This window comes from Pristis pectinata, chromosome 1 (genome assembly GCF_009764475.1).
Source record: "Pristis pectinata isolate sPriPec2 chromosome 1, sPriPec2.1.pri, whole genome shotgun sequence".
Taxonomy (NCBI): Eukaryota; Metazoa; Chordata; class Chondrichthyes; order Rhinopristiformes; family Pristidae; genus Pristis; species Pristis pectinata.
The window spans coordinates 4,275,461-4,301,650 of NC_067405.1; the positions used below are offsets into that span (position 1 = coordinate 4,275,461).

General features: G+C 49.2%; 1 protein-coding gene across 6 annotated transcripts in view; it reads left to right on the forward strand.

Moving 5' to 3' along the window:
* slc4a3 (solute carrier family 4 member 3) overlaps nucleotides 1-26,190 on the forward strand; it is a 150,210-nt gene that overhangs the window by 73,929 nt on the left and 50,091 nt on the right. For 5 of the 6 annotated variants that reach the window (XM_052014166.1, XM_052014158.1, XM_052014201.1 and 2 more), the window contains exons 7-12: nucleotides 6,320-6,456; nucleotides 9,672-9,852; nucleotides 15,662-15,797; nucleotides 18,899-19,088; nucleotides 21,040-21,148; nucleotides 23,888-24,072. In XM_052014166.1, the coding sequence (XP_051870126.1) occupies nucleotides 6,320-6,456; nucleotides 9,672-9,852; nucleotides 15,662-15,797; nucleotides 18,899-19,088; nucleotides 21,040-21,148; nucleotides 23,888-24,072 (938 nt within the window). The remainder of the gene's footprint in view (nucleotides 1-6,319; nucleotides 6,457-9,671; nucleotides 9,853-15,661; nucleotides 15,798-18,898; nucleotides 19,089-21,039; nucleotides 21,149-23,887; nucleotides 24,073-26,190) is intronic. The other variant, XM_052014193.1, reaches the window with a different exon arrangement.

Here is a 26,190-nt window from a genome sequence, read left to right on the forward strand (position 1 = left end):
GGTTACCAGGGGTTAGTAGTGGAAGTAGGCAGTTTGGTGGAGTTTAAGAGGCTTTTAGATCGACACATGAATATGAAGGGAGTGGAGGGATATGGATGGTACACAGGAGGAGGACACTTAACATAAATTGGTGTCAAGATTGGCACAACATTGTGGGCTGAATGGCCTGTTCAGTGCTGGACTGTTCTCTGTTCTATGTTTTTTTCACCTGCCTGCACATGGGCTATATCACTCCGTCCTCTCAGTGCCTCTTAAGTGTTGCCATTGTACTTGCCTCCACCACTCTCTGGTAGCACATTCCTGGCACCCTTGGTAAATTGGTAACTTGGTTTATTATTGTCACATGTACAGAGGTAGAGCGAAAAACTTTTACATCCCATCCATACAGATCATTTCGTCACATCAGTGCATCAAGGGAAAACAATAACAGTGCAGAGTAAAGTGTTACAGTTACAGAGAAAGTGCAGTGCAGGCAGACAATAAGGTGCAAGGTCATAACGAGGTTAGATTGTGAGGTCAGGAGTCCATCTTATCGTATGGGGGACCATTCAATAGTCACAGAGTTATACAGCATGGAAACAGGCCCTTTGGCCCAACTGGTCCATGCTGACCAAGATGCCCCATCCAAGCTGGTCCCATTTGCCAGCATTTGGCCCAGTCCTTACGGCTTGGTAGTGTACTGGTTAGCGTAACACTATTACAGCGCCAGCGACCTGGGTTCAATTCCCGCCGCTGTCTGTAAGGAGTTTGTATGTTCTCCCCGTGACTGCGTGGGTTTCCTCCGGGTGCTCCGGTTTCCTCCCACATTCCAAAGACGTACAAGTTAGGAAGTTGTGGGCATGCTATGTTGGCGCCAGAAGCGTGGCAACACTTGCGGGCTGCCCCCAGAACACTCTACGCAAAAGATGCATTTCACTGTGTGTTTCGATGTACGTGTGACTGATAAAGAAATTTGATCTTATCTTATAACAGTGGGATAGAAGCTGTCCTTGAGCCTGGTGATACCGCTCTCTGTGTAAAATACTTGCCTCTTCTTGAGACTTTTCCCCTATCATCTTAAAGCTATGTCCTCTTTTAAGATAAGATTTCTTTATTAGTCACATGTACATCGAAACACACAGTAAAGTACATCTTTTGCGTAGAGTGTTCTGGGGGCAGCCCGCAAGTGTCGCCACGCTTCCGGTGCCAACATAGCACGCCCACAACTTCCTAACCCGTACGTCTTTGGAATGTGGGAGGAAACCGGAGCACCCGGAGGAAGCCCACGCAGACACAGGGAGAACGTACAAACTCCTTACAGACAGCGGCCAGAATTGAACCCAGGTCGCTGGTGCTGTAATAGTGTTGTGCTAACCGCTACACTACCGTGCCTGACATTTCCACCCTGGGGAGAAAGAGTGCACCTTCAGCATAGAAGAGGTCTGTTCAGGAATCTTATGCCATCAGGATAGAAGGATTGAGCGTCGATCTTCTGGCTGTTCTACAGCCCTGGGGGCCACCAGAGAAATCTCCTGTGCCCCACTCTTTAGGAAATAACAATGAGGTAAACAGTCACTGCCCAGTGACACAATGGCCCATTGTGATACAGATGAGCTGATGACAAAGTGAAGGTGCTGCATCGAGGGTGTACGAGGTCAGACGGCCATCTCCCATGCGCCACATCGCGGAGGCGGTCATCGACAAGAATGACGGTCAAAGAGCAGGGATGGTAGGCAGAGACATGCCTCTCCGCGTCACTCAGACCTTCCAACGGCCCTCTTGGCCAACGAGTCACCAAAACGCACATTCACGGTTGTGACGCCGGTGGGAGGTGTAGCCCATACCGCGAGGGGTTGAAATAGACCCCTGTGCTCTAGTTTGGAATCCTATAGACTGCCCGTAGACTGCCAGAAAGAGAAAGGCTGGTCATGCCCATTGTTCGTGGGATCCTGCTGTGCACAGTTGGCTGCCATGCTCGAGCTGCATAACATCAGTGATTGGAGTCCAAGCATATTTCTTTGAGCATGAGGAGCCTGAAGGAGTTCAGTAACTGACTGAGACCCCCGCCCTTGAATTTCCTCGGTGTGCACCAGCGGAAGGAGTCACACACAAGTTTCTTGGACGAGTCCGCTGGCATACGTACTCGTGTAGGTTCTGACGTGTTTTAAGCAGCTTAGGATGCAGGAGGGCAGTAGGTGTGCAGGTTCTGGGTAAGCCCTTCACTGCAGTGTGGGAGGAAGGCGATGGGTTCCTCATCCAGACAATCATCTGGTCCAGCAAGCCTCCCCCTTCACTGTCCATTTCCCTCCACAGATGCTGCCTGACCTGCTTGGTCCCTCCAACAGGTCGTTTGTTACTCCAGGTTCCAGCATCCACAGCCTCTAGCATGTCTCTAAATTCCACAACGATGGCTTTGTAGCAGGAGGGCAGGCACGGTTGTGTAGCGGTTAGCGTAACGCTATTACGGTGCCAGTGACCAGGGTTCAATTCCAGCCGCTGCCTGCAAGGAGTTTGTACGTTCTCCCCGTGTCTGCGTGGGTTTCCTCAGGGTGTTCCGGTTTCCTCCCACATTCCAAAGACGTACTGGTTAGGAAGTTGTGGGCGTGCTATGTTGGCACCAGAAGCGTGGCGACACTTGCAGGCTGCCCTCAGAACATTGTACACAAAAGATGCATTTCACGGTGTGTTTTGATGTACACGTGACGAATAAAGATATCTTATCTTATAAATCCCTGGACAACATTGGGTCATGTGACCCTCAGAGAGCCGGGACTGACAGATCACTGACACTGTCGAAATGATAGAGGCACTCTCAGCTGGTATTGAATAGCAGGGCAGGCTTGAGTGTATTCCTGATCATCAGAAGGTGTACAGCAAACTTGTCTTCATAAGTCAAGGAATTGAGTATAAAAGTTGGGAAGTCATGTTGCCGCTGTATAAAACTTTGGTTAGGATAAATTTGGAGTACTGTGTGCTGTTCTGGTCACCACACTGTAGGAAGGATGTTGGAGGCTTTGGAGAGGGTGCAGAAGAGGTTCACCAGGATGCTGCCTGGATTGGAGAGTATGAGCTATAAGGAGAGGTTGGACAAACTTGGGATGTTTTCTCTGGAGCGTCGGAGGCTGAGGGGAGACCTGATAGAGGTTTATAAAATTAGGAGAGGCACAGATAGGGGAGAGAGAATCTTTTTCCCAGGGTGAAAATGTCAAATAGTAGAGGGCCTAGGTTTAAGGTGAGAGGGGAAAGTTTACAGGAGTTTTACAAGGAAGGTTTTTACACAGGGAATGGTGGGTGCCTGGAACACGATGCCAGGGGTGGTGGTGGAAGCAGATACGATAACAATGTTTAAGGGGCATTTCGACAGACCATGGAGGGATACAGACCATGTGCAGGCAGATGGGATTGATCAAATTTGGGATCATGGTTGGCACAAAGGCCTGTCCCTGTTCTGTACTGTTCTATGCTCTGTGTTCATCTTCCTTGGGCAGGTTGTCTTGTGAGCACAGATCGGACAGACAAGGCTCGTATCCACCAGAGTTTAAGGAGTGAGAGGGAACTTGATTGAAACCTAAAATTCTGAGGGTCTTGATAAGGTGGGTGTGAGGAAGATCTTTCCTCAGAGTCATACGGCACGGAAGCAGGCCCTTTGGCCCAACTCGTCCATGTTGGCCAAGATGCCCATCTAAGCTAGTCCCATTTGCCTGCATTTACTCCATATCCCTGTCAACCTTTCCTATCCATATACCTGTACAAATGTCTTTTAAATGTTGTTACTGTACCTGCTGCAACCACTTCCTCTGGCAGCTCGTTCCATACACCCACCGCCCTCTGTGTAAAGAAGTTGCCCCCAAGTCCGTTTTAAATCTCTCCGCTCTCACAGTTTTTGATTACCTTTCCCTGGGAAAAAGACTGTGTGCATTCACCCTATCTATGCCCCTCATGATTTTATACACCTCTGTTAAGGTCACCCCTCAGTCTCTTATGCTCCAAGGAATAAAGACCTAGCCTGCCCAACCTCTCCCTATAACTCAGGCCCTCGATTCCTGGCAGCTTCCTTGTAAATCTTCCCTGCGCTCTTTCCAGCTTAATGATGTCTTTCCTACAACAGGGTGACCGCACAGTACTCCAGGTGCGGCCTCACCCACGTCTTGTATAACTGCAACATAACCTCGCAGGAGGATGTAGAAAGGGGTCACTGTTTAACAATGCAAGTTCACCCATTTAAACAGAGATTAAATATCAATGTGCAATAGAAAGCATCACAGCTTGGTATTGCAACTGCAGGAAGTGTAGGCAGAGTCAGTGTGGAGGAGGCTGGTTTGCATGATGGACTGGGCTGCACCAACAGTGCTCTGCAATTTCTTGCACTCTTGGGCAGAACAGTTGCCATTACCAAGCTGTGATGCACCTGGATAAGATGCTTTCTATGGTGTATCTGTAAAAATTGGTAAGAGACCTTGGGGACATGCCGAATTTTCTTTGACTTCTGAGGAAGTTGAGGTGGTGGTGAGCTTTCTTGGCTGTGGCGTCCACGTGGTTGGACCAGGTCAAATTGTTGGTGATATTTAGCCCTAGGAACTTGAGGTAAGTGAGTCACCTTCTTGACCGGTTGCAGTTCTTTTAGTGAAGGTGCTCCCACAGTGACGTTGGGCAGGGAGTTCCGAGATTTAGACCCAGCAGTAGTGAAAAACAAGCAATATGTTTCCAAGTTGGGAAAAAGGGAAAACTTGAAAAACTTGAGGTTGCTTCCCCTGTCCATTTGGATAGTGGAATGTGGAGGTTTGAGGTGCTGTTGGAGTGGTCTGGGTGAGCAACTGCAATGTGTTTTATAGATGGTACATACTGCATCCAAACAGTAAATGTGCAGGTAGGTAACGTCAATGGATTAAACGTCGCTAAGCAGCTTGCTTTGTCCTAGATGGTGCCGAACACCTTGAGTATTGTTGGAGGCAAGTGGAGTAAGTGCAGCGGTTAGCGTAACGCTGTTACAGCGCCAGAGACCCGGGTTCAATTCCCGCCGGTGTCTGTAAGGAGTTTGTACGTTCTCCCCGTGTCTGCGTGGGTTTCTTCTGGGTGCTCCGGTTTCCTCCCACATTCCAAAGACGTACGGGTTAGGAAGTTGTGGGCGTGCTATGTTGGCGCCGGAAGTGTGGCGACACTTGCGGGCTGCCCCCAGAACACTCTACGCAAAAGGTGCATTTCACTGTGTGTTTCGATGTACATGTGACTAATAAAGGAGAAGATCTTAATCTTTTTCCAATGTACTGCTGTGATGAAATGATCTGTATGGATGGCATGCAAAACAAAGTTTTTTACTGTACCTTGGTATGTGTGACAATAGTAGAACATAGAACAGTACAGCACAGTACAGGTCTTCATTCCACGATGTTGTGCCAACCTATATAAGCACCTGCTCCATGATCAGTCTAACCCTTCCCTCCTACACAACCCATAACCCTCCATTTTTCTTACATCCATGTGCCTAGCTAAGAGTCTCTTAAATGTCCCTATTGTATCAGCCTCTCCCGCCACTCCCAGCAGTGTGTTCCAGGCACCCGCCACTCTCTGTGTAAAGAACCAACCTCTGACATCTCCCCTGAACTTTCCTCTTCTGACCTTAAACTGATGTCCTCTGGTATTGGCCATTGCCGCCTTGGGGAAAACATGCTGGCTGTGCACTCATGCCCCTCACAGTGTTATACACCTATATCAAGGCCCACGTTTGGCTATATCCCTCTCTAATAAACCAGCTTACCAATTTAATGTGATCTTCCTCCGTGGGACACAAGTTATCCTGGGATCAGACAGATAGATTTCTAGTCTGTGGTGTTTACAGAAGGGCAGAACAGTGGCACTGCTGGTAGAACTGCAGACACCCGGTTTGATCCCGACCTCAGGCGCTGTCTGTGTGGAGTTTGCATGTTCTCCCTGTGACCGCCTGTGTTTCCCCCGGGTGCTCCGGTTTCCTCCCACATCCCAAAGACGTGGGGGTTGGCGGGTTAATTGGCCGCTGTAAATTGTCCCGGGTGTGTAGGTGAGGGGTAGAATCTGGGCGGAAGAGTCATACATCATGGAAACAGGCCCTTTGGCCCAACCGGTCCGTGCCAACCAAGGTGCCCACCTGAACTAGTCCCATTTGCCCACGTTTGACCCATATTCCTCTAAATCTTGCTTATCCTTGTACCCGTCCAAGTGTTTTTTAATGGGAATGTCGGGGGAATGAAATGGGATTTGGTGTCGGACTGGTGTAAGTAGATGATGAGGGTGGACAGTGGCCGAAGGGCCTGTTTCTATGCTGGGTGACTCTATGATTCTCCATTGCTCTCTTCTTCATCCACAGGCCACCGGTTTGAGGACAACCCTGGGGTCCGTCGGCATCTGGTCAAGAAACCTTCGAGGAGCCAAATGAGCAAAACCAACAACAAGATGTCTCAGTCCAGCGTGAAGAAGAACCAGCTCGATCGGAAGCCTCATGAGGTAGTGAAACCCTCGCTGCAATCTCACCCTTCTCTGACTCATGAGGGGCATAGATAAGGTGGACAGTCACGGTCTATTTCCCAGGGCAGGGGAGTCCAAAACTAGAGGGTACAGGTTTGAAGGGGAAAGAACCATAGAACCATAGAACAATACGGCACAATACAGGCCCTACGGCCCACCATGTTGTGCCACCCTTCAAACCACACCTACACCTAAGACTATCTAACCCCTTCCTCCCACATATCCCTCCAACTTAAATTCCTCCATATGCTTATCTAACAATCTCTTGAACTTGTCCAACATATCAGCCTCCACCACCACCCCAGGCAGCACATTCCATGCACCAACCACTCTCTGGGTGAAAAACCTCCCACTGACATCACCCTTGAATTTCCCACCCAATACCTTAAGGCCATGTCCTCTTGTATTGAGCATTGGCACCCTGGGAAAGAGGCGCTGGCTGTCCACTCTATCTATTCCTCTCAATATCTTGTATCCCTCTATCATGTCTCCCCTCATCCTCCTTCTCTCCAATGAGAACAGTCCTAGCTCCTTTAGTCTCTCCTCATAATCCATACTCTCTAATCCAGGCAGCATCCTGGTAAATCCCCCCTGCACCCTTTCCAATGCCTCCACATCCTTCCTATAATGAGGCAACCAGAACTGGACACAATACTCTAAGTGTGGTCTAACCAGAATTTTGTAGTGCTGCCTCATTACCTTGCGGCTCAAACTCGATTCCCCGACTTATGAAAGCTAACATCCCATAAGTTTTCTTAACTACCCTATCCACCTGCGAGGCAATTTCAGTGATCTGTGGATATGAACCCAGATCCCTCTGCTCCTCCACACTGCCCAGAATCCTGCCATTTACCTTGTACTCCGCCTTGGAGTTTGTCCTTCCAAAGTGTACCACTTCACACTTCTCTGGATTGAACTCCATCTGCCACTTGTCTGCCCCGCTCTGCATCCTATCAATATCCCTCTGCAAGCTTCTACAGCCCTCCACACTATCCACAACACCACCGATCTTTGTGTCATCTGCAAACTTGCTAACCCACCCTTCCACCCCCTCATCTAAGTTGTTAGTAAATATCGTAAAAAGTAGAGGTCCCAGAACTGATCCCTGTGGGCCACCACTAGTCACAGCCCTCCAATCTGAATGCACTCCCTCCACCACAACCCTCTGCTTTCTACAGGCAAGCCAATTTTGAATCCACACGGCCAAGCTTCCCCGGATCCCTTGGCCTCTGATCTTCTGAAGAAGCCTACCATGTGGAACCTTGTCAAATGCCTTACTAAAATCCACGTAGACCACATCCACTGCACTACCCTCATCAATCTTCCTGGTCACTTCCTCAAAGAACCCTATCAGGCTTGAGAGGCAAGATCTTCCCTTCACAAAACCATGCTGGCTGTTCCTAATCAGTCCATGTTTCTCCAAATGGTCATAGATCCTATCTCTTAGAATCCTTTCCATCAGCTTAGCCACCACAGACATAAGGCTCACGGGTCTGTAATTCCCTGAACTATCCCTACTACCTTTTTTGAATAAGGGGACAACATTCACCACCCTCCAATCCTCCGGCACCATCCCCGTTGACAACGCGGACTCAAAAATCCTAACCAACGGTTCAACAATCTCCTCCCTTGCCTCACGAAGCAGCCTGGGGAATATTCTGTCAGGCTCCAGGGACTTATCTGTCCTAATATTTTCTAGCAACTCCAACACATCCTCTCTCTTAATATCTACATAGTCTAGAACATTACCCTCACCTACACTGTCCTCAGCATCATCAAGACCCCTCTCCTTGGTGAATACTGAAGAGAAGTATTCATTGAGAACCTCACCCACTTCCACAGCTTCCAGGCACATCCTCCCACCTTTGTCTTTAATCAGACCTACCTTTACCCTAGCCATCCTTCTGCTCTTTATGTACGAGAAGAAAGCCTTGGGATTCTCCTTAACCCTACTCGCCAAAGCCTTTTCATGTCCCCTTCTCGCTCACCTCAGCCCTTTCTTAAGCTCCTTTCTTGCTACTCTATATTCCTCACGAGCCCTGTCCGATCCTTGCTGCTTACACCTTATGTATGCTGCCCTCTTCTTCCTAACTAGTTGTTCCAGCTCTCTTGTCACCCACGGTTCCTTCACCCTACCATTCCTTCTCTGCCTCACCAGGACAAATTTATCCCTAACATCCTGCAAAAGATCCCTGAACATCGACCACATCTCCATAGTACATTTCCCTTCAAAAATGTCACCCCAATTTACACTCCCAAGTTCTCACCTTTACAGCCTCATAATTTGCCTTTCCCCAATTAAATATCTTCCTGTCCTCTTTGCTCCTATCCCTGTCCATGACAATGCTAAAGGTTATGGAGCAATGGTCACTGTCCCCCAAATGCTCACCCACTGATAGATCTGTCACCTGCCCCGGTTCATTACCTCAATCTAGATCTAATATGACATTCCCTCTTGTCGGCCTGTCAACATACTGCGTCAGGAATCCGTCCTGGACACACTTAACAAACTGCGCCCTGTCTAAACCCTCGGCACTAAGTAGGTGCTAATCAATATTTGGAAAGTTGAAGTCTTCCATTATAATAACCCTGTTATTTTCGCATCTCTCCAAAAACTGCCTCCCAATCTGCTCCTCAGTATCCCTACTGTTACCAGGGAGCCTATAGAATACTCCCAGGAGGATTACTGCCCCTTTCTTATTCCTAACCTCCACCCACTCTAGAGAGGAACCTTCCACATTGTCTACCCTTTCTGCAGCTGTAACTGTGTCCCTGACCAGTATTGCCACCCCTCCTCCTCCTCCTCCTCCTCCCCCCCTCCCTATCCCTTTAAGAATTGAAGGGGGCCAGTTTTTCACTCAGTGGTGGGTGTTTGGAATGAGCTGCCAGAGGAGGTGGCAGAGGCTTCAACATTGGACATTGGCTCTCGCAGTTCCCATATGGTGTACAACATTTACTTGGACAGGGAATGGATGGGAAAGATTCGGAGGGATATAGGCCAAATGCAGGCAAATGGGACTTGCTCAAGTGGGCATCTTGGTCAGCATGGACGGGTTGGGCTGAAGGGCCTGTTTCCATGCTGTATAACTCTTATGACCTCCTGCCAGCCCCTGTCAAGCTGGTTCAGTGAGTGAGGAGTTGGGGTCATTGTGTTCCATCCTCTTGCCACACCCCTGACTCCATGCTTTGTGTAGGTCTTCGTTGAGCTGAACGAGCTGGTGGTGGGCAAGAACAACGAGATGACCTGGCAGGAGACGGCGCGTTGGATCAAGTTTGAGGAAGACGTGGAGTCCGAGACGGACAGGTGGGGGAAGCCGCATGTGGCCTCGTTGACCTTCCGGAGTCTCCTGGAGCTGAGGAAGACCATTGCTCAAGGTGAGTGCTGTTAGAGACTGCCCACCCTTGCCCTGCCTCACCCATCTCAGCTGACCCCTCCATCCCACGGCCCCTGCGTCGTCAAGGTCACTGAGTTCAAAGGGAGTGAGTTCAGGGGTTAAATGGGAAAGGGTCGGGGAGAATAAATGGGAGGGTATGCGATAAGATGGACTCTTGACCTCACAATCTACCTCATTATGACCTTGCACCTTATTGTCTGCCTGCACTGCACTTTCTCTGTAGCTGTGACACTTTACTCTGCATTCTGTTATTGTTTTACCCTGTACTACCTCAATGCACTGATGTGACGAAATGATCTGTACGGAAGGCACGCAGAACAAAGTTTTTCACTGTACCTCGGTACGAGTGACAATAATAAACCAATTTACCAATTTAAATGGTAGAAGATTGAAGGCGGTAAGCTCTAAACCAGCAAGGGGGCTAAAGGTGACTGGGGAGAGAGAGGAAGGCGGAGTAGAGATTACCTATCAGTCATGGTCCTATTGAATAATGGAGGAGGCTAGATAGGCTGCGGCCTACTCTTGCTTGTAAAAGGGAGAGGGGTTGGGCAGGGTAAATGGGGGGAAGAGTTTGGAGGGGAACTGGAGAGAGGCATCAGCTGGTGGTCGGGTAAGGAGCTGACACGAGGACCACAGAAGCATAGAACACTACAACACAGAAAACAGGCCATTTGGCCCTTCTAGTCTGTGCCGAAACTTTATTCCGCTAGTCCCATTGACCTGCACCCAGTCCATAACCCTCCAGACCTCTCCCATCCATGTATCTATCCAATTTATTCTTGGAACAAGAGTGAGCCTGCATTTACCATGTCAGATGGCAGCCCGTTCCACACCCCCACCACTCTCTGAGTGAAGAAGTTCCCCCTAATGTTCCCCCTAAACCTTTCCCCTTTCACCCTAAAGCCATGTCCTCTCGTACTTATCTCTCCTAATCTAGGTGGAAAGAGCCTACTTGCATTTACTCTGTCTATGCCCCTCATAATTTTGTAAACCTCGATCAAATCTCCCCTCATTCTTCTACGCTCCAAGGAATAAAGTCCTAACCTGTTCAATCTTTCCCTGTAACTCAACTCCTGAAGACTCAGCAACATTCTAGTAAATCTCCTCTGCCCTCTTTCAATCTCACTGATATCCTTCCTATAGTTAGGTGACCAGAACTGCACACAATACTCCAAATTTGGCCTCACCAATGTCTTATACAACCTCACCACAACATCCCGACTCCTGTACTCAGGCTGCAAGCAGGTGCCCATCCTCGGTGGGAACTGGGACCCAGTGTGTGAGAGTGAACAACAAGGCTGAAGCACTCCTCCTCGCACTCACCACCTGATGCCTCTCTCCAGTTGCCCTCCTGACGCTTCGAACATAGAACAGTACAGCACAGGAACAGGCCCTTCGGCCCACGATATCTGTGCTGAACATGTTGCCAAATTAAACTAAATGCCTTCTGCCTGAACATGATCCATATCCCTCCATTTCCTGTGTATTCATGTGTCTAACAGCCTCTTAAACCCCACTGTTGTATCTACCTCCACCACTACCCCCAGCAGTCTGTTCCAGGCACCCACCGCTCTGTGTAAAAACACCTGCCCTGCACACCTCCTTTAACTTTTCACCCCACACCTTTTCTCCCATCTCCCCTGACAGCTTCTATCCCGCTGTTATGACTATTGAACGGTCCCCTAGTCCGATAAAATGGACTCTTGACCTCACAATCTACCTCGTTATGACCTTGCACCTTATTGTCTGCCTGCACTGCACTTCCTCTGTAGCTGTGACACTTTACGCTGTATTCTGTTATTGTTTTCCCTTGTACTACCTCAATGCACTGTGTAATGAATTGATCTGTATGAACGGTATACAAGACAAGTTTTTCATTGTACCCTGGTATACGTGACAACAATTCCAGTTCCAATTCCAGTTCTCCCTACTTCGGTGTGAACGTAGGAATTATAGGCTGGGGTCAGATTCGCGGCATGTCGACCCTTCTCCATGTTTATCCAGAAGTACTGAGTGGATGACCCATCTCACCTTCCTCCTGAGATCCCACCAATCACAGAATCCGGTCTTCAGTCAATTCACTCTGAGCAATGCCAAGAAATGGCTGAGAGGTCTCGCCACAGGTCTAGACAACATCCTGGCTGTGGTACAGAAGACCTCCACTCCAGAACTAGCTGTGGTGTTCCAGGGTGTTCCATTCCATTACAACATCTACCTAACAATCTAAAACATCACCCAGGCATGTCCCGTTCACTAAAAGCAGGACAATCCAATCTGGCTAATTACCACCATTCTACTGTCTGATGACGGAGTAGGTGGATGGTATCATTGATAATTACCACCAACATCCTGACCACTGACCTGAAACATTGACTGCCTGTTTTTCTCCATGGATGCTGCCCGGCCTGCTGAGGTCCTCCAGCATCACTGTGTCTTTCATCTAGATTCCAGCATCTACAGTCCTTTGCTTCTCCTGACCACTGATGCCCAGTTTGGGTTTCCAGCATCACTCAGCTCCAAAAAACAATCTGCTGGGGGAACTCAGCGGGTCGAGCAGCATCTGTCAGGGGGAAAGGAATTGTTAATGTTTCGGGTCGAAACCCTGTGTCAGGACTGAGAGTGGAGAGGGGGAGATGGCTGGTGTAGAGAGGGGGAGTGGCGAGAAAGGATTCCTTGGCGGTCGGTGGACTGAGATGCCAGGCACGTAGGGGAGGGGAGTGGGGTGGAGTTGGGAGACAGTGGCGGGTGAATGTTGGGGGGTGAAGGTTGGAGACAGCTGTTGGAGGGACATAGGCAGGAACACAAAGGGCTCCCCAGTGCTGGACCTTGATCAGTAAAGGAGGTGAGACTGGGAACCATTAGGGGAGAGGTGTATGGCAGGTGGAACCGGATGGTGGGGGGGGGGGGGGGGAGCCGGAAACCTGTGTGTGAAGTGGGCACTCTTCCCCATCCTGGTTCCATCCACCCACTACACCCCCCACGCCACCCAACATCCGGTTCCACCCCCAATGGTTCCCAGTCTCACCTCCTTTACTGATCAGGGTCCAGCACTGGGAGCCCTCTGTGTTCCTGCTTTTCTCCCTCCAGCGGCCGTCTCCAACCTCCCCTCCCCTCCCCACACCTCATTCCATCCCTTTTTCCTCTCTCTCTTTGTCTGCCTGCATCTATCACTCACCTGCCACTGTCTCCCACCTCTACCCTTGCTCCCCTCTCCTACCTGGCACTACCTACCTGTCATCTTACACCCCTCCTCAGTCCCCCAATTGCCTCGAGCCTCTGTCTCATCCCTCCCCCTCTCCTCTTTATACTAACCATCTCCCCTCTGCAGTCTCCGTCCTGATGCAGGGTTTCAACCCGAAACATCAATAGTTCCGTTCCCCCCACAGATGCTGCTCGACCCACTGAGTTCCTCGAGCAGGTTGTTTGATGCACCTGATTCCAGCATCTGCAATCTCTGCTGTCACTCAGCTCCAAACATGGACCAAAGAGAATTGAATTGGTTCATTATTGTCACATGTACCGACATACAGAGAAAATCTTGTCTTACAGACAGTTCACACAGATCAATTCATTACAACAGTGCATTGAGGTAGTACAAGGATGCAGAGTAAAGTGTCACAGTTACAGAGAAAGTGCAGTGCAGGCAGACAATAAGGTGCAAGGTCATAACGAGGTAGATTATGAGGTCAAGAGTCCATTTTATCGTACTAGGGGACTGTTCAATAGTCTTATACCAGCGGGATAGAAGCTGTCCTTGAGAAAAACATAAATTAAACATAAATTATGCACAATTTTTACAGCAAAGAACACAAAACAAAAAAAAACGAAGTCCATTTTAGTACAAAGTGATCAAAGTGGTCATAGTGTTTAGGGTTGTGCCGGTTGGTTCAAGAACTGAATGGTTGAAGGGAAGTAGCTGTTCCTGAACCTGGTGGTGTGGGACTTCAGGCTTCTGTACCTCCTGCCCAATGGGAGCTGCGAGAAGATGGCACGGCCCGGATGGTGGGGATCTTTGATGATGGGTGTTGCCTTCTTGAGGCAGCACCTCCTGTAGATACTCCCGATGGTGGGGAGGGATGTGCCCTTGATGTATTGGGCAGAGTCCACTACTCTCTGCAGCTTCTTACGTTCTTGTGCAGTCAAATTGCCGTCCCAGACCGTGATGTAACCAGTTAGGATATTTTCAGCAGTACATCTGTAGATTAGAGTGTTCAGTGACAAACCCAACCTCCTCCTCCTGTGGTGACTCATCTCTTCACGTCTCAAACCTTTCTACCAGGGCACAAATCAAGAGTATGATGGTACCCTAGAGCCATAAACAAACTGCTGGAGGAACTCAGTGGGTCAGGCAGCATCTGAGGAGGCAAAGGGATGATTGCTGTTTCGGGTCAAAACCATGCATCTGGACTGGATCAGATGCTGCCTGACCCACTGAGTTCTTCCAGCAGATTGTTTGTTTCTTCGGATTCCAGCATCTGCAGTCTCTTGCGTCTCCGTATGATGGAATACTCTCCACCTGCCTGGAAAAGTTCAGCACTCAAGGACAAAGAGTTGAGAGGGTGGAGAGCTTTAAGTTTCCAGGAGTGAACATCACCAATAGCCTGTCCTGGTCCATCCACGTAAACACCACGGCCAAGAAAGCTCACCAGCGCCTCTACTTCCTCAGGAGGCTAAAGAAACTTGGCACGTCCCCTTTGACACTCACCAATTTTTATTAATGCACCATAGAAAGCATCCTATCCAAATGCATCACGGCTTGGTACGGCAACTGCTCTGCCCAGGACCGCAAGAAACTGCAGAGAGTTTGGGACACAGCTCAGCACATCACGGAAACCAGCCTCCCCTCTGTGGACTCTGTCTACACTTCTCGCTGCCTCGGTAAAGCAGCCAACATAATCAAAGACCCCACCTACCCCGGACATTCTCTCTCCTCCCCCTCCCATCGGCCAGAAGATACAAAAACCTGAGAACACCTACCACCAGGCTCAAGGACAGCTTCTATCCCGCTGTATTGGTGTTGGTATTGGTTTATTATTGTCACTTGTACCGAGGTACAGTGAAAAACTTGTCTTGCAAACCGATCGTACAGGTCAATTCATTACACCGTGCAGTTACATTGAGTTAGTATAGAGTGCATGGACGTAGTACAGGTAAAAACAATAACAGTACAAAGTGTCACAGCTACAGAGAAAATGCAGTGCAATAAGGTGCAAGGTCATAACAAGGTAGATTGTGAGGTCAAGAGTCCATCTCATACTAAGGGAGCCTTTCAATAGTCTTATCACAGTGGGATAGAAGCTGTCCTTGTCTGGTGGTACGTGCCCTCAGGCTCCTGTATCTTCTACCTGATGGAAGAGGAGAGAAGAGAGAATGACCTGGGTGGGTGGGGTCTTTGATTATGCCGGCTGTTTTTAAGAATATTGAACAGTTCCCTAGTATAACACATTCTGACCCCTCATCACCGCTGGGTCTAAATCCTGGAGCTCCCTCCTCAATGGCACCTTCAACAGATGGGCTGTAGTGGTTCATGAAGAAGGCTCATCACCACCTCCCCAAGGGAAGTGAGGATGGACAATAAGTGCTAGTCCTTCCAGTGATGTCTCACCTTGACAACAGCTCTATCAGATCTTCATGTGGCGAACAAAGAGCTCAGAAGGAGGGTAAAAGAGGAGTAATGGGGAATTTAGCAATGACAGGTTTGGGATGAGGAAGGACAGGTCAGGGTTCTTTTGCTCCCAACACCAGGTGGATGGTAGCTATACTAACAGCGTGGTACATGACTCTCCCAGGTGCTGTGCTGCTGGACCTGGAGCAGAAGACTTTACCTGGAATTGCCCACCTAGTGGTGGAAACCATGGTTATCACCGACCAGATCAAAGCAGAAGACAGAGCCAATGTACTGAGAGCCCTGCTGGTCAAACACAGGTATGGGTGGGGGTGACCCTGGATCCCACTCAGGAGTGGGTCCACGGGCATTGAGGGAATCTAATCCAGGGGTTCTGGGGGGTTTATATGTGGAATAACAGATCCCCAGGAGTGGGTTACAGGCTGGGATGTAATCCAGGGGTTTGGGGGGCGGTGATATATAGAATAACAGATCCCCAGGAGTGGGTTACAGACCGGGATCTAATCCAGGGTTCAGGGGGTTTATATATAGAATAACACCCCTAGGAGTAGGTTACAGGCTGGGATCTAATCTGGGGGTTCGGAGGTTTAGATATAGAATAACAGATTCCTGGGTGTGGGTAACTGGCTGGGATCTAATCCAGGGGTTTGGGGGTTTATATGTAGAATAACTGATACCCAGGAGTGGGTTACAGGCTGCAATGTAATCCAGACGTTGAGGGGGTTTATATATAGACTAACACCCCCAGGAGTAGGTTACGGGCTGGGATCTAATCCAGGGGTTCGGAGGTTTAGATATAGAATAACAGATGCCCGGGAGTTAGTTATAGGCAGGGACCTAATCCAGATGTTCAGGGGGAGTATATATAGAATAACAGAGAAACAAAGGACAGCAAATGCTGGAGTCTAGATGAGAAACACGATGATGCTGGAGGAACTCAGTGGGCCAGGCAGCATCCGTGGAGAAAAGCAGGTGGTCGACATTTTGGGTCAGGACCTTTCTCCTTCAAGAAGGGTCTGAGCCAAAACGTTGACCGCCTGCTTTTCTCTACAGATGCTGCCCAGCCTGCTGAGTTCCTCCAGCATCATAGTCTTTTTATATAGAATAACAGATCCCAAGAGTGAGCCACAAGCTAGAATCTAACCAAGGGGCTTGGGGGAATATATATGGAATACAGATACCTGGGAGTGAGACACAGGCTGGTATCTAATTATAGGGTTTGGGGAGTTGGGGCGTTTTATATCTAGAGAATAACAGATACCCAAGTGTGGGTGAAAGGCTGGAATCTAATTGAGTGTTTGTGGGGTAGGGTTAGTTATAGAATAACAATGCCCTGGGATGAGAGGCTGGAACCTAATTGGTATGTTCGTGGGGTTTCTAGAAAGGATAACAGATACCCAAATTGGAATCTAACTGAGCGGTCCAGAACATTGAGAGATCTCAGTGAAACTTATAGAACTCAACAGACTGGATATGGGGAGGATGTTTCCCCTGGCTGAGACGCTTAGAACCAGGGGTCACAAGTCTCAGAATAAGGGAGAGGATATTTAAGTGAGGGGAGTAGTTTCTACATTCAGAGAGCGGTGAGTGTTTAGAATAGAATAGACAGATAAATCTCCGGGGCCTGACGGGATTTTCCCCAGGCTGCTTCGAGAGGCTAGGGAGGAGATTGTTGAATCGCTGGTAAGGATCTTTGAGTCCTCGTTGTCCACGGGGATGGTGCCAGGGGATTGGAGGGTTGTGAATGTTGTCCCCTTGTTCAAAAAAGGAAATAGGGATAGGCCAGGGAATTATAGACCGATGAATCTCACGTCTGTGGTGGGTAAGCTGTTAGAAAGGATTCTAAGGGATAGGATTTATGAACACCTAGAGAATCATGGACTGATTAGGGACAGCCAGCATGGCTTTGTGAAGGGAAGATCTTGCCTCACAAGCCTGATAGAGTTCTTTGAGGAGGTGACCAGGAAGATTGATGAGGGCAGTGCGGTGGATGTGGTTTACATGGATTTTAGTAAGGCGTTTGATAAGGTTCCTCATGGTAGGCTTCTTCAGAAGGTCAGAGGCCAAGGGATCCAAGGAAGCTTGGCTGTGTGGATTAGGAATTGGCTTGCATGTAGAAAGCAGAGGGTTGTGGTGGAAGGAGTGCCCTCGGATTGGAGGGCAGTGACTAGTGGTGTCCCGCAGGGATCGGTTCTGGGACCTCTACTTTTTGTGATATTTATAGATGACTTAGATGAGGGGGTGGAGGGCTGGGTTAGTAAGTTTGCGGATGACACTAAGATCGGCGGTGTTGTGGATAGTGTGGAGGGCTGTCGGAGCTTACAGAGGGATATTGATAGGATGCAGAGCTGGGCTGACAAGTGGCAGATGGAGTTCAATCCGGAGAAGTGTGAGGTGGTACACTTTGGAAGAACAAACTCCAGGGCAGAGTACAGGGTAAACGGCAAGGTACTTGGCAGTGTGGAGGAGCAGAGGGATCTGGGGGTTCATATTCACAGTTCACTGAAAGTTGCCTCACAGGTGGAAAGAGCAGTTAAGAAGGCCAATGCGATGTTGGCTTTCATAAATCGCGGGATTGAGTTTAAGAGCTGCGAAGTGATGATGCAGCTTTACAAAACTCTAGTTAGGCCACACTTAGAGTACCGTGTTCAGTTCTGGTCACCTCATTATAGGAAGGATGTGGAGGCGTTGGAGAGGGTGCAGAGGAGATTTACCAGGATGCTGCCTGGATTAGAGAGTATTGAATATGAGGAGAGGCTTAAAGTGCTAGGGCTTTATTCACTGGAAAGGAGGAGGATGAGAGGAGACATGATAGAGGTATATAAAATATTGAGAGGAATAGATAGAGTAGACAGTCAGCGCCTCCTTCCCAGGGCACCAATGCTCAAGATGAGAGGACATGGCTTTAAGGTTACGGGTGGGAGGTTCAGGGGAGATGTCAGGGGGAGGTTTTTCACCCAGAGAGTGGTTGGTGCATGGAATGCACTGCCTGGGGTGGTGGTGGAGGCAGATACATTGGACAGGTTCAAGAGCTTGTTGGATAGGCATATGGAGGAGTGTGGGATGGGGGGATATGCAGAAGGAAGGGGTTAGGTAGTGTGAGGGTGGTTTGGTGGACAGCACAACATGGTGGGCCAAAGAGCCTGTTTTGTGCTGTATGGTTCTATGGTTCTATGGTTAACTCTCTGACCCAGAGGATGGTGGAGATTCAGTCATAAGAGTTAATTCAAAACAGAGGTTGATAGCTTTCTCAATAGGGTATCGAGACAGACAGGGATAGTGCAGGAAAATGGTCCTGAGGTTGGAACTCCCATGAATTCTAATGGATGGTGGAGCAGACTCCTGTACAGCTTCCACAGAGCCTTTGAGTCACTGGTCTAAGCTGCCACCTCTGTTTCAGCCACCCAAATGATGAGAAGGAAGGAAGTTTCTTCCCTCGGTCCGGAAACTCCAGCATGTCCTCTGTCCTGACCAGCCACCACGTTCACCACGAGCACAACCCTTCGAAAGACCCCTTCATCACCGTGCCACTGATGGGAGAAGAGCGCGTCGAGACTCAGGACCCCAAAACCGTGGAGACCGACGACCAGGTGAGTCCGTCCCACCGGAGTCTGGAGAGGGAGAGTGGGGGTGAGGACACTGTGGGAGGAAAGATGGTGGTGTAGTGGACAGTAAAGAAGTTTATCTGAGATTAGAACAGGATCTAGACAGACTGGGGAAGTGGGCCAAGGAACGACAGATGGAATTTAACTCGGACAAGTGCATGGGGTTGCATTTTGGTCAGTTAAGCCAGGGCAGGACTTGCACATTAAATGGCAGGGCGCTGGAGAACGTTGCAGAACAGAGAGACCTTGGGAATTCTTGGGTTCCCTGAAAGTGGTGACACAGGGTGGTGAAGAAGTGGTTTGGTACACTTGCCTTCATCATTTGGGGCATTGAGTACAAGAGTTGGGATGTCATGTTACAGCTGTACAAGACATCCGTGAGACCACATTTGGAATATTCCGTGCAGTTCTGGATGCCTTACTCTGAGAATAATGTCATTAAGCTGTAAACGATTCACCAGGATGTTGCTGGAACGGGAGGGCTTGGGTTATAAGGAGAGGCTGGAGAGGCTGGGACTGTTTTCCCTGGAGTGAAGGAGGCTGAGGGGTAGAGAGGTTTATATAATCATGAGGGGCATCGATAAGATGGACTGTCAGTCTTTTTCCCAGGGTAGCGGAGTCTAAAACTAGAGGGCATGGGGTTTAAGCTGAGAGGGGAAAGATTTAAAGAGGATCTGAGGGGCAAGTTTTTTTGGGGATTGGTGTAGATGGGTGATTGATGGTCCGCATGGACAAGATGGGCCAAAGGGCCTGTTTCTGTGCTGTATGACAAAGTGAGATTGGTAAGCGAAGATTTAACAGAGTTGTTGACAAGATGAGGTTCAACTGATTCCGGTGACAGGAGGATCTTTGACCTGAGGACTTGGATCGGAGGGATTTGGAAAAGGACCAGAGGAGAGGGGAACAGTTTTCATGCAGAGGGTTGCTATATATCTGGGATGTGCTGCCTGAAAGGGCAGTGGAGGCAGATTCAGCAGGAACATTCTTTACTCTGTACTGTAATTGTTTGTACCTGTACTACATCTATGCACTCTGTACTACCTCAATGCATTCTGTACTAACTCAATGTAACTGCACCATGTAATGAATTGATCTGTACAATCGGTTTGCAAGACAAGTTTTTTCACTGTACCTCGGTACAAGTGACAATAATAAACCAATACCAATACCATTCAGAAGGGACTTAGAAAAATTGCAGACAGTGGGGCAAGAGCATGGGTTGGGATTAATTGGAGAGGTCTTTCAAACACCCAGCACACAGCTGATGGGCTGATCGGCCTTCCTACAATTTCATAAATTGAAACGGAACTGGACAGTAGACAGTGAGCTGGCACAGTGGGGCTGCGGGTAGAGCTGCTGCCTCACAGCTCCAGAGACCCGGGTTCGATCCCGACCACCGGCGCTGTCTGTGTGGAGTTTGCACGTTCTCCCTGTGACCCTGTGGGCTTCCCCCGGGTGTTCTGGTTTCCTCCCACATCCTAAAGACCTGCGGGTTGGTGGGTTAATTGGCTGCTGTAAATTGCCCTCAGTGTGTGGGTGAGGGGTAGAATCTGGGGGGGGAGTTGATGAGAGAATAAAATGGGGTTAGAGTAAATGGATGGCCGATGGTCAAAGCGTGTTCTATGTTGTGTGACTCTATGGACTGAAACCTTTTGTTACGTGCACACGGAGCAAGAACGACAAATGATGCAGTAGAATAAACGTTTTTACTGAGTCACCTTAACCATGGTGAACACGGAGAAACTTACAGTGCGAGAGCAACGAGAAGGCCAACAGAGACAAGAGCGCGCGTCCCCAAAGTCTCGCGCGAAAGAAACGTCCGTGCGTCAGAGAACGCTGTCGATCCGCCGAGCGCTCGATTGACAGGCGTACTTGCCGCGATCTCGATACGGTTCTCCTTTCATGTAACCCGTCAATAATCTTTTCTTCTCTCCAGAAGAATTTGAAGCATCCAACACACCACAGTGAGAGGCACAAAACCAAGTCAGAACTGAAACTCCTGAAGCAGATTCCAGATAACGCAGAGGCCACGGTTGTCCTCATCGGTATGTTTCACCCATCCTGAAGGACAGACAGCAGATGTAACTTGGGCACCGCAGTCCTCTAAATTATCATGACTGGAATCTACGTGGAGAATGTTAGTGAGTTAGCAGTGCTGGGAAGGATCAGCACGACTTTCAACACAACGCACGGCTCCCAGAGGCGGGCTGGAGACACAAGAGACTGCAGATGTTGGAATCTGGAACGACGCACAAGATGCTGGAGGAACTCAGCAGGTCAGGCTGCATCTGTGGAGGGAACTGGACAGTTGACGTTCCAGTTTTCCTCTGTCCCTTTTCTCTGTCTTCCTGATCCACCTGAACCCCATCACCCCATCTCTTTCCCCACCTTCTCCCTCTCGATCTGCCCATCACCCACACACTCCTCCCACCGGTTCCCCTCCCCACCTTCCTGCCTTTATTCCCTGCTCCTCCGTCCTCTCCTATCAGATTCCATCATCTTCAGCCCTTACACCTATCACCTCCCACCTTCAGACATCATTCCCTCTCTCTCCCTCCCTCATCTGCCTATCACTCCCCTCATCTATCACCTGCCAGCTCTTGCTCTGCCCCTTCCCTCCCACCTTTTTATACCAGCTACCTCCCCTCTTGCTTTCAGAACAGAAGAAGGGTCTCGACCCGAGACGTCAACTGTCCATTTCCCTCCGTAGATGCTGCCTGACCTGCTGAGTTCCTCCAGCTTTTTGTGTGTTGTCCCAGAGGCGGCCATCAGCCCCTCTGAGGGAGTTGCCCGTCTTTTGTTGAGACTTTTCAGAGTCTGGGACATGGTTGCCTCCAGCCTGAGGGAGCTCCCCTCCCACCCCGCTGAGGGAGAAGGGCTGGGTGCTTTGGTTGTCATGGTGACCGGATCTGGAGATGGGTCAGGCAGTTGGGGAGCAAGTCCTACAACTTCAAGACCCGGGATCTAAATCTTCAGGAGCCCTAATAGTGGACATTGAGGAGTCTCCTGAGTTTAGGGTCTGGGCTGGTTTCCCTCTAATTGTTCATCGGACCCAGGCCCCAAAACCCTCCTCGGGAGCCAGTCCCACACAACCTGAGCTGTCTCTTAGAAAGGACCCCCAAACCACACAGAGGTGTTTCCTGAACAGGCAGCTCCTACATACTCTCCGCTTCCTTGCCCACACCCTGACAATCCATTCTGGCAGTGATGGGACCGTGCAGTGGAGGTCCCTCTACGTGCTCTTTGCATCGGAGACCTGGGGTGGAGAGCGTTACAGAGCGGTGCCATGCAAGAGGTTTTTAAGCTGGAGGATTGGATACAGTTACGACATTTAAAAGGCAATTAGACACATGAATAGGCAAGGCATGGAAGGATATGGTCCTCAGACAGCAAATGGGATGAGTGTAGATGGGCAAAAAGGTCAGCAGCGATTTTGTGGGCTGAAGGGCCTGTTTCTGTGCTTTATGATACTGTCCCGTCACACACTCCCAGGGCAAGTGGCCAAAAACCAATAACAAAATTCAGATGCAGAGCTGGGCTGAGAAGTGGCAGATGGAGTTCAACCCGGAAGAGTGTGAAGTGATGCACTTCAGGAGATCGAATTCGAAGGCAGAATACAAGGTTAATGGCAGGACTCTTAGCAGTGTGGAGGAACAGAGGGATTTTGGGGTCCACGTCCATAGATCCCTCAAGGTTCCCGCACAGGTTGATAGGGTTGTTAAGAAGGCGCGTGGAGTGTTGGTCTTCATTAGTTGGGGTACTTAGTTCAAGAGCCGCGAGGTAATGTTGCAGCTCTATAGAACTCTGGTCAGACCACACTTGGAGTATTGTGTTCAGTTCTGGTCGCCTCATTATAGGAAGGATGTGGAAGCTTTAGAGAGGGTGCGGAGGAGATTTACCAGGATGCTGCCTGGATTGGAGAGCATGTCTTATGAGGACAAGGTTGAGTGAGCTAGGGCTTTTCTCTTTGGAGAGGAGGAGGATGAGAGGTGACTTGATAGAGGTGGACAAGATGATAAGAGGCATAGATCGAGTGGACAGTCAGAGACTTTGTCCCAGGGTGAAAATTGCTAACACGAGGGGGCATAATTTTAAGGTGATTGGAGGAAGGTATAAGGGGGATGTCAGGGGTAAGTTTTTTACACAGAGAATGGTGGGTGCGTGGAACGCACTGCCGGCAGAGGTTGTGGGGGCAGATACACTAGGGACATTTAAGAGACTCTTAGATAGACACATGAATGCTAGAAAAATGGAGGCTATGTGGGAGGGAAGGGTTAGATAGATCTTAGAGCAGGATAAAATGTCAGCACAACATCGTGGGCCGAAGGGCCTGTACTGTGCTGTAATGTTCTATATTCTAAAATCTAAAAGGAATATCGAGGAGAGACCTCCACACAGAGATGAGGGAGCATGAAGATTGGAAACACATTGTCTAGAAAAGGAGGTGGGATTCGATCGAAGGGGAACTTTCAAAGGAATGTGAACATAGAGGAGCCAATCAAGGGTCTTTGTATGGGGATAATTCTGACCAGTGCAGCTTCAGTGACTGAGATGGACTCCTCCCTGACCCATAATGTTCTGAGACCATTTAATCTGAATCTGGATGAGACTGAGGACACGATGATTAGGTAGAATGGATCTGTGGATATGGGAATAATTCAATGACTTCTTCGTGACCCTGTAATATCTCGAAGTTCAAGTCGAGTCGATTTTATTGTCATATGCGCAGGTACAGTGAGGTACAGGTACAATGAAAAGAGTTCCTCTCTTTCCAATGTCTTTAGGGACTCTGGCCTTCTTGGAACAGCCCACCATGGCCTTTGTTCGTCTCAGTGAAGGTGTGTTGCTGGAGTCGGTTTTGGAGGTCTCAGTCCCTGTGCGTTTCATCTTCGTCCTGCTGGGACCAGCTCAGTCCAGCATGGACTACCATGAGATTGGCCGCAGCATCTCCACTCTGATGTCTGACAAGGTAAGGTTCTCAGCGTGCGTTTGTATGACATCTTATTCCAGGACAAGTATCAGAGTCTTCAACACAAAGCTACTGTTCTGATCTCGTCATTGCCAACCCAAATTGTCCCCAAAATTAGTCCAAACCAGCCTCCCCTCCGTTGACTCTGTCTACACTTCCCACTGCCTTGGGAAAGCAGCCAACATAATCAAGCAGCAACACACAAAATATTGGAGGAACTCAGCAGGTCAGGCAGCATCTATGGAGGAAAATGGACAGTCGACGTTTCAGGTCGAGACCCAGGACTGGTGAAGGGTCGACTGTTCACTTCCCTCCACAGATGCTGCCTGACCTGCTGAGTTGCTCCAGCATCTTGTGTGTTGCTCCAAGTTTTCAGCATCTGTAGTCTCTTGTGTCAACATAATCAAGGATCCGTCCAACCCTGGACATTCTCTCCTCTCCCCACTTCCCATCGGGCAGAAGATACTAAAGCTTGAGAACACATACCACCAGGCTCAAGGACAGCTTCTATCCCGCTGTTATAAGACTATTGAATGGACCTCTCATATGATAAAGATGAACTCTTGATCCCTCAATCTACCTTGTTGTGGCCCTTGCACCTTATTGTCTGCCTGCACTGCACTTCCTCTGTAACTGTGACATTTCATTCTGCATTCTGTTATTGTTTTCCCCTGTACTACCTCAATGTACTTATGTTTTCAACTGACCTGTATGGATGGCATGCAAAACAAAGCTTTTCACTGTACCTCAGTACATGTGACAATAATAAACCAATTTACCAATTACCAATTATTCCAGACGTTGGCAAACGGGTCAGATCAGGTCAGGTAAGGAAGGAAGCAGATGGAATTTAGACAAGTGCAAGGCGTTGCATTTTGGTTAGCTAAACCAGGGCAGGCACAGTCGTATAGCGGTTAGCGTAACGCTATTACAGCGCCAGCGACCCGGATTCAATTCCAGCTGCTGTCTGTAAGGAGTTTGTACGTTCTCCCCATGTCTGCGTGGGTTTCCTCCGGGTGCACGGGTTAGGAAGTTGTGGGCGTGCTACGTTGGTGCCGGAAGCGTGGCGACACTTGCGGGCTGCCCCCAGGACACTCTACGCAAAAGGTGCATTTCACTGTGTGTTTCGATGTACATCTGACTAATGAAGATAACTTATCTTAAATAGTAGTGCCCTGGAGAGGGGTGCAGGTATACTGTTCCGTGAAAGTGGCAACACAGGTAGACAGGAAGATGAAGAAGCTGCTTGGCATACTAGCCTTCATTGTTCAGGGCAGTGAGTACACGGGTTGAGACGTCATGTTACAGCTGTACAAGACGTTGGTGAGACCACACCTGGAGTACTCTGCGCAGTTCCGGTCACCCAGCTCTAGGAAGGATGTCATTAAGCTGGAGAGGGCACAGAAAAGATTCATGAGGATATTGCTGGGACTGGAGGGCTGGAGGACAAGGGGAGACTGGACAGGCTGGGACTGTTTTGCCTGGAGCGTAGGAGGCTGAGGGGTGACCTTATAGAGGTTTCTAAAATCATGAGGGGCACAGAAAAGGTGGATGGCCGCAGCCTTTTCCCCAGGGTAGGGGAGTCTAAAACTAGAGGGCATAGATTTAAGGCGAGAGGGGAAAGATTTAAAGGGGCAACTATTTCACACAGAGGGTGGTGGGTATATGGAACGAGCTGCCAGAGGAAGTGGCAGATGTGGGTACTTTTACAATGTTTAAAAGACTTTTAGACAGGTACATCGATAGAATAAGTTTAGAGGGATATGGGCCAAACACAAGCAAATGGGATTAGCTCTGACAGACATCTTGGTCAGCATGGACGAGTTGGGCTGAAGTGCCTGTTTCTGTGCTGTACAACTCTATGAATCTAAGAACATTCGGGAATCAGAATCAGAAGGGTTACAGCATAAAGGGAGGCCATTGAATCTCTGCTAGCTCTATGTCAGATCAATGTAGTTCAACGCCCTCCCCAAACACTCCCCATAATCTTGCAATTTTTTCCTTGAGAACACTATTCTAGCTCTCCCTAGAACCTCCCTGGCAGTGGAGGCAAGGGCGCTGAGGATGTTTAAGAAGGAACGGATTTCTGGACACAAAATGCATCTTGGGGAGTGGAGA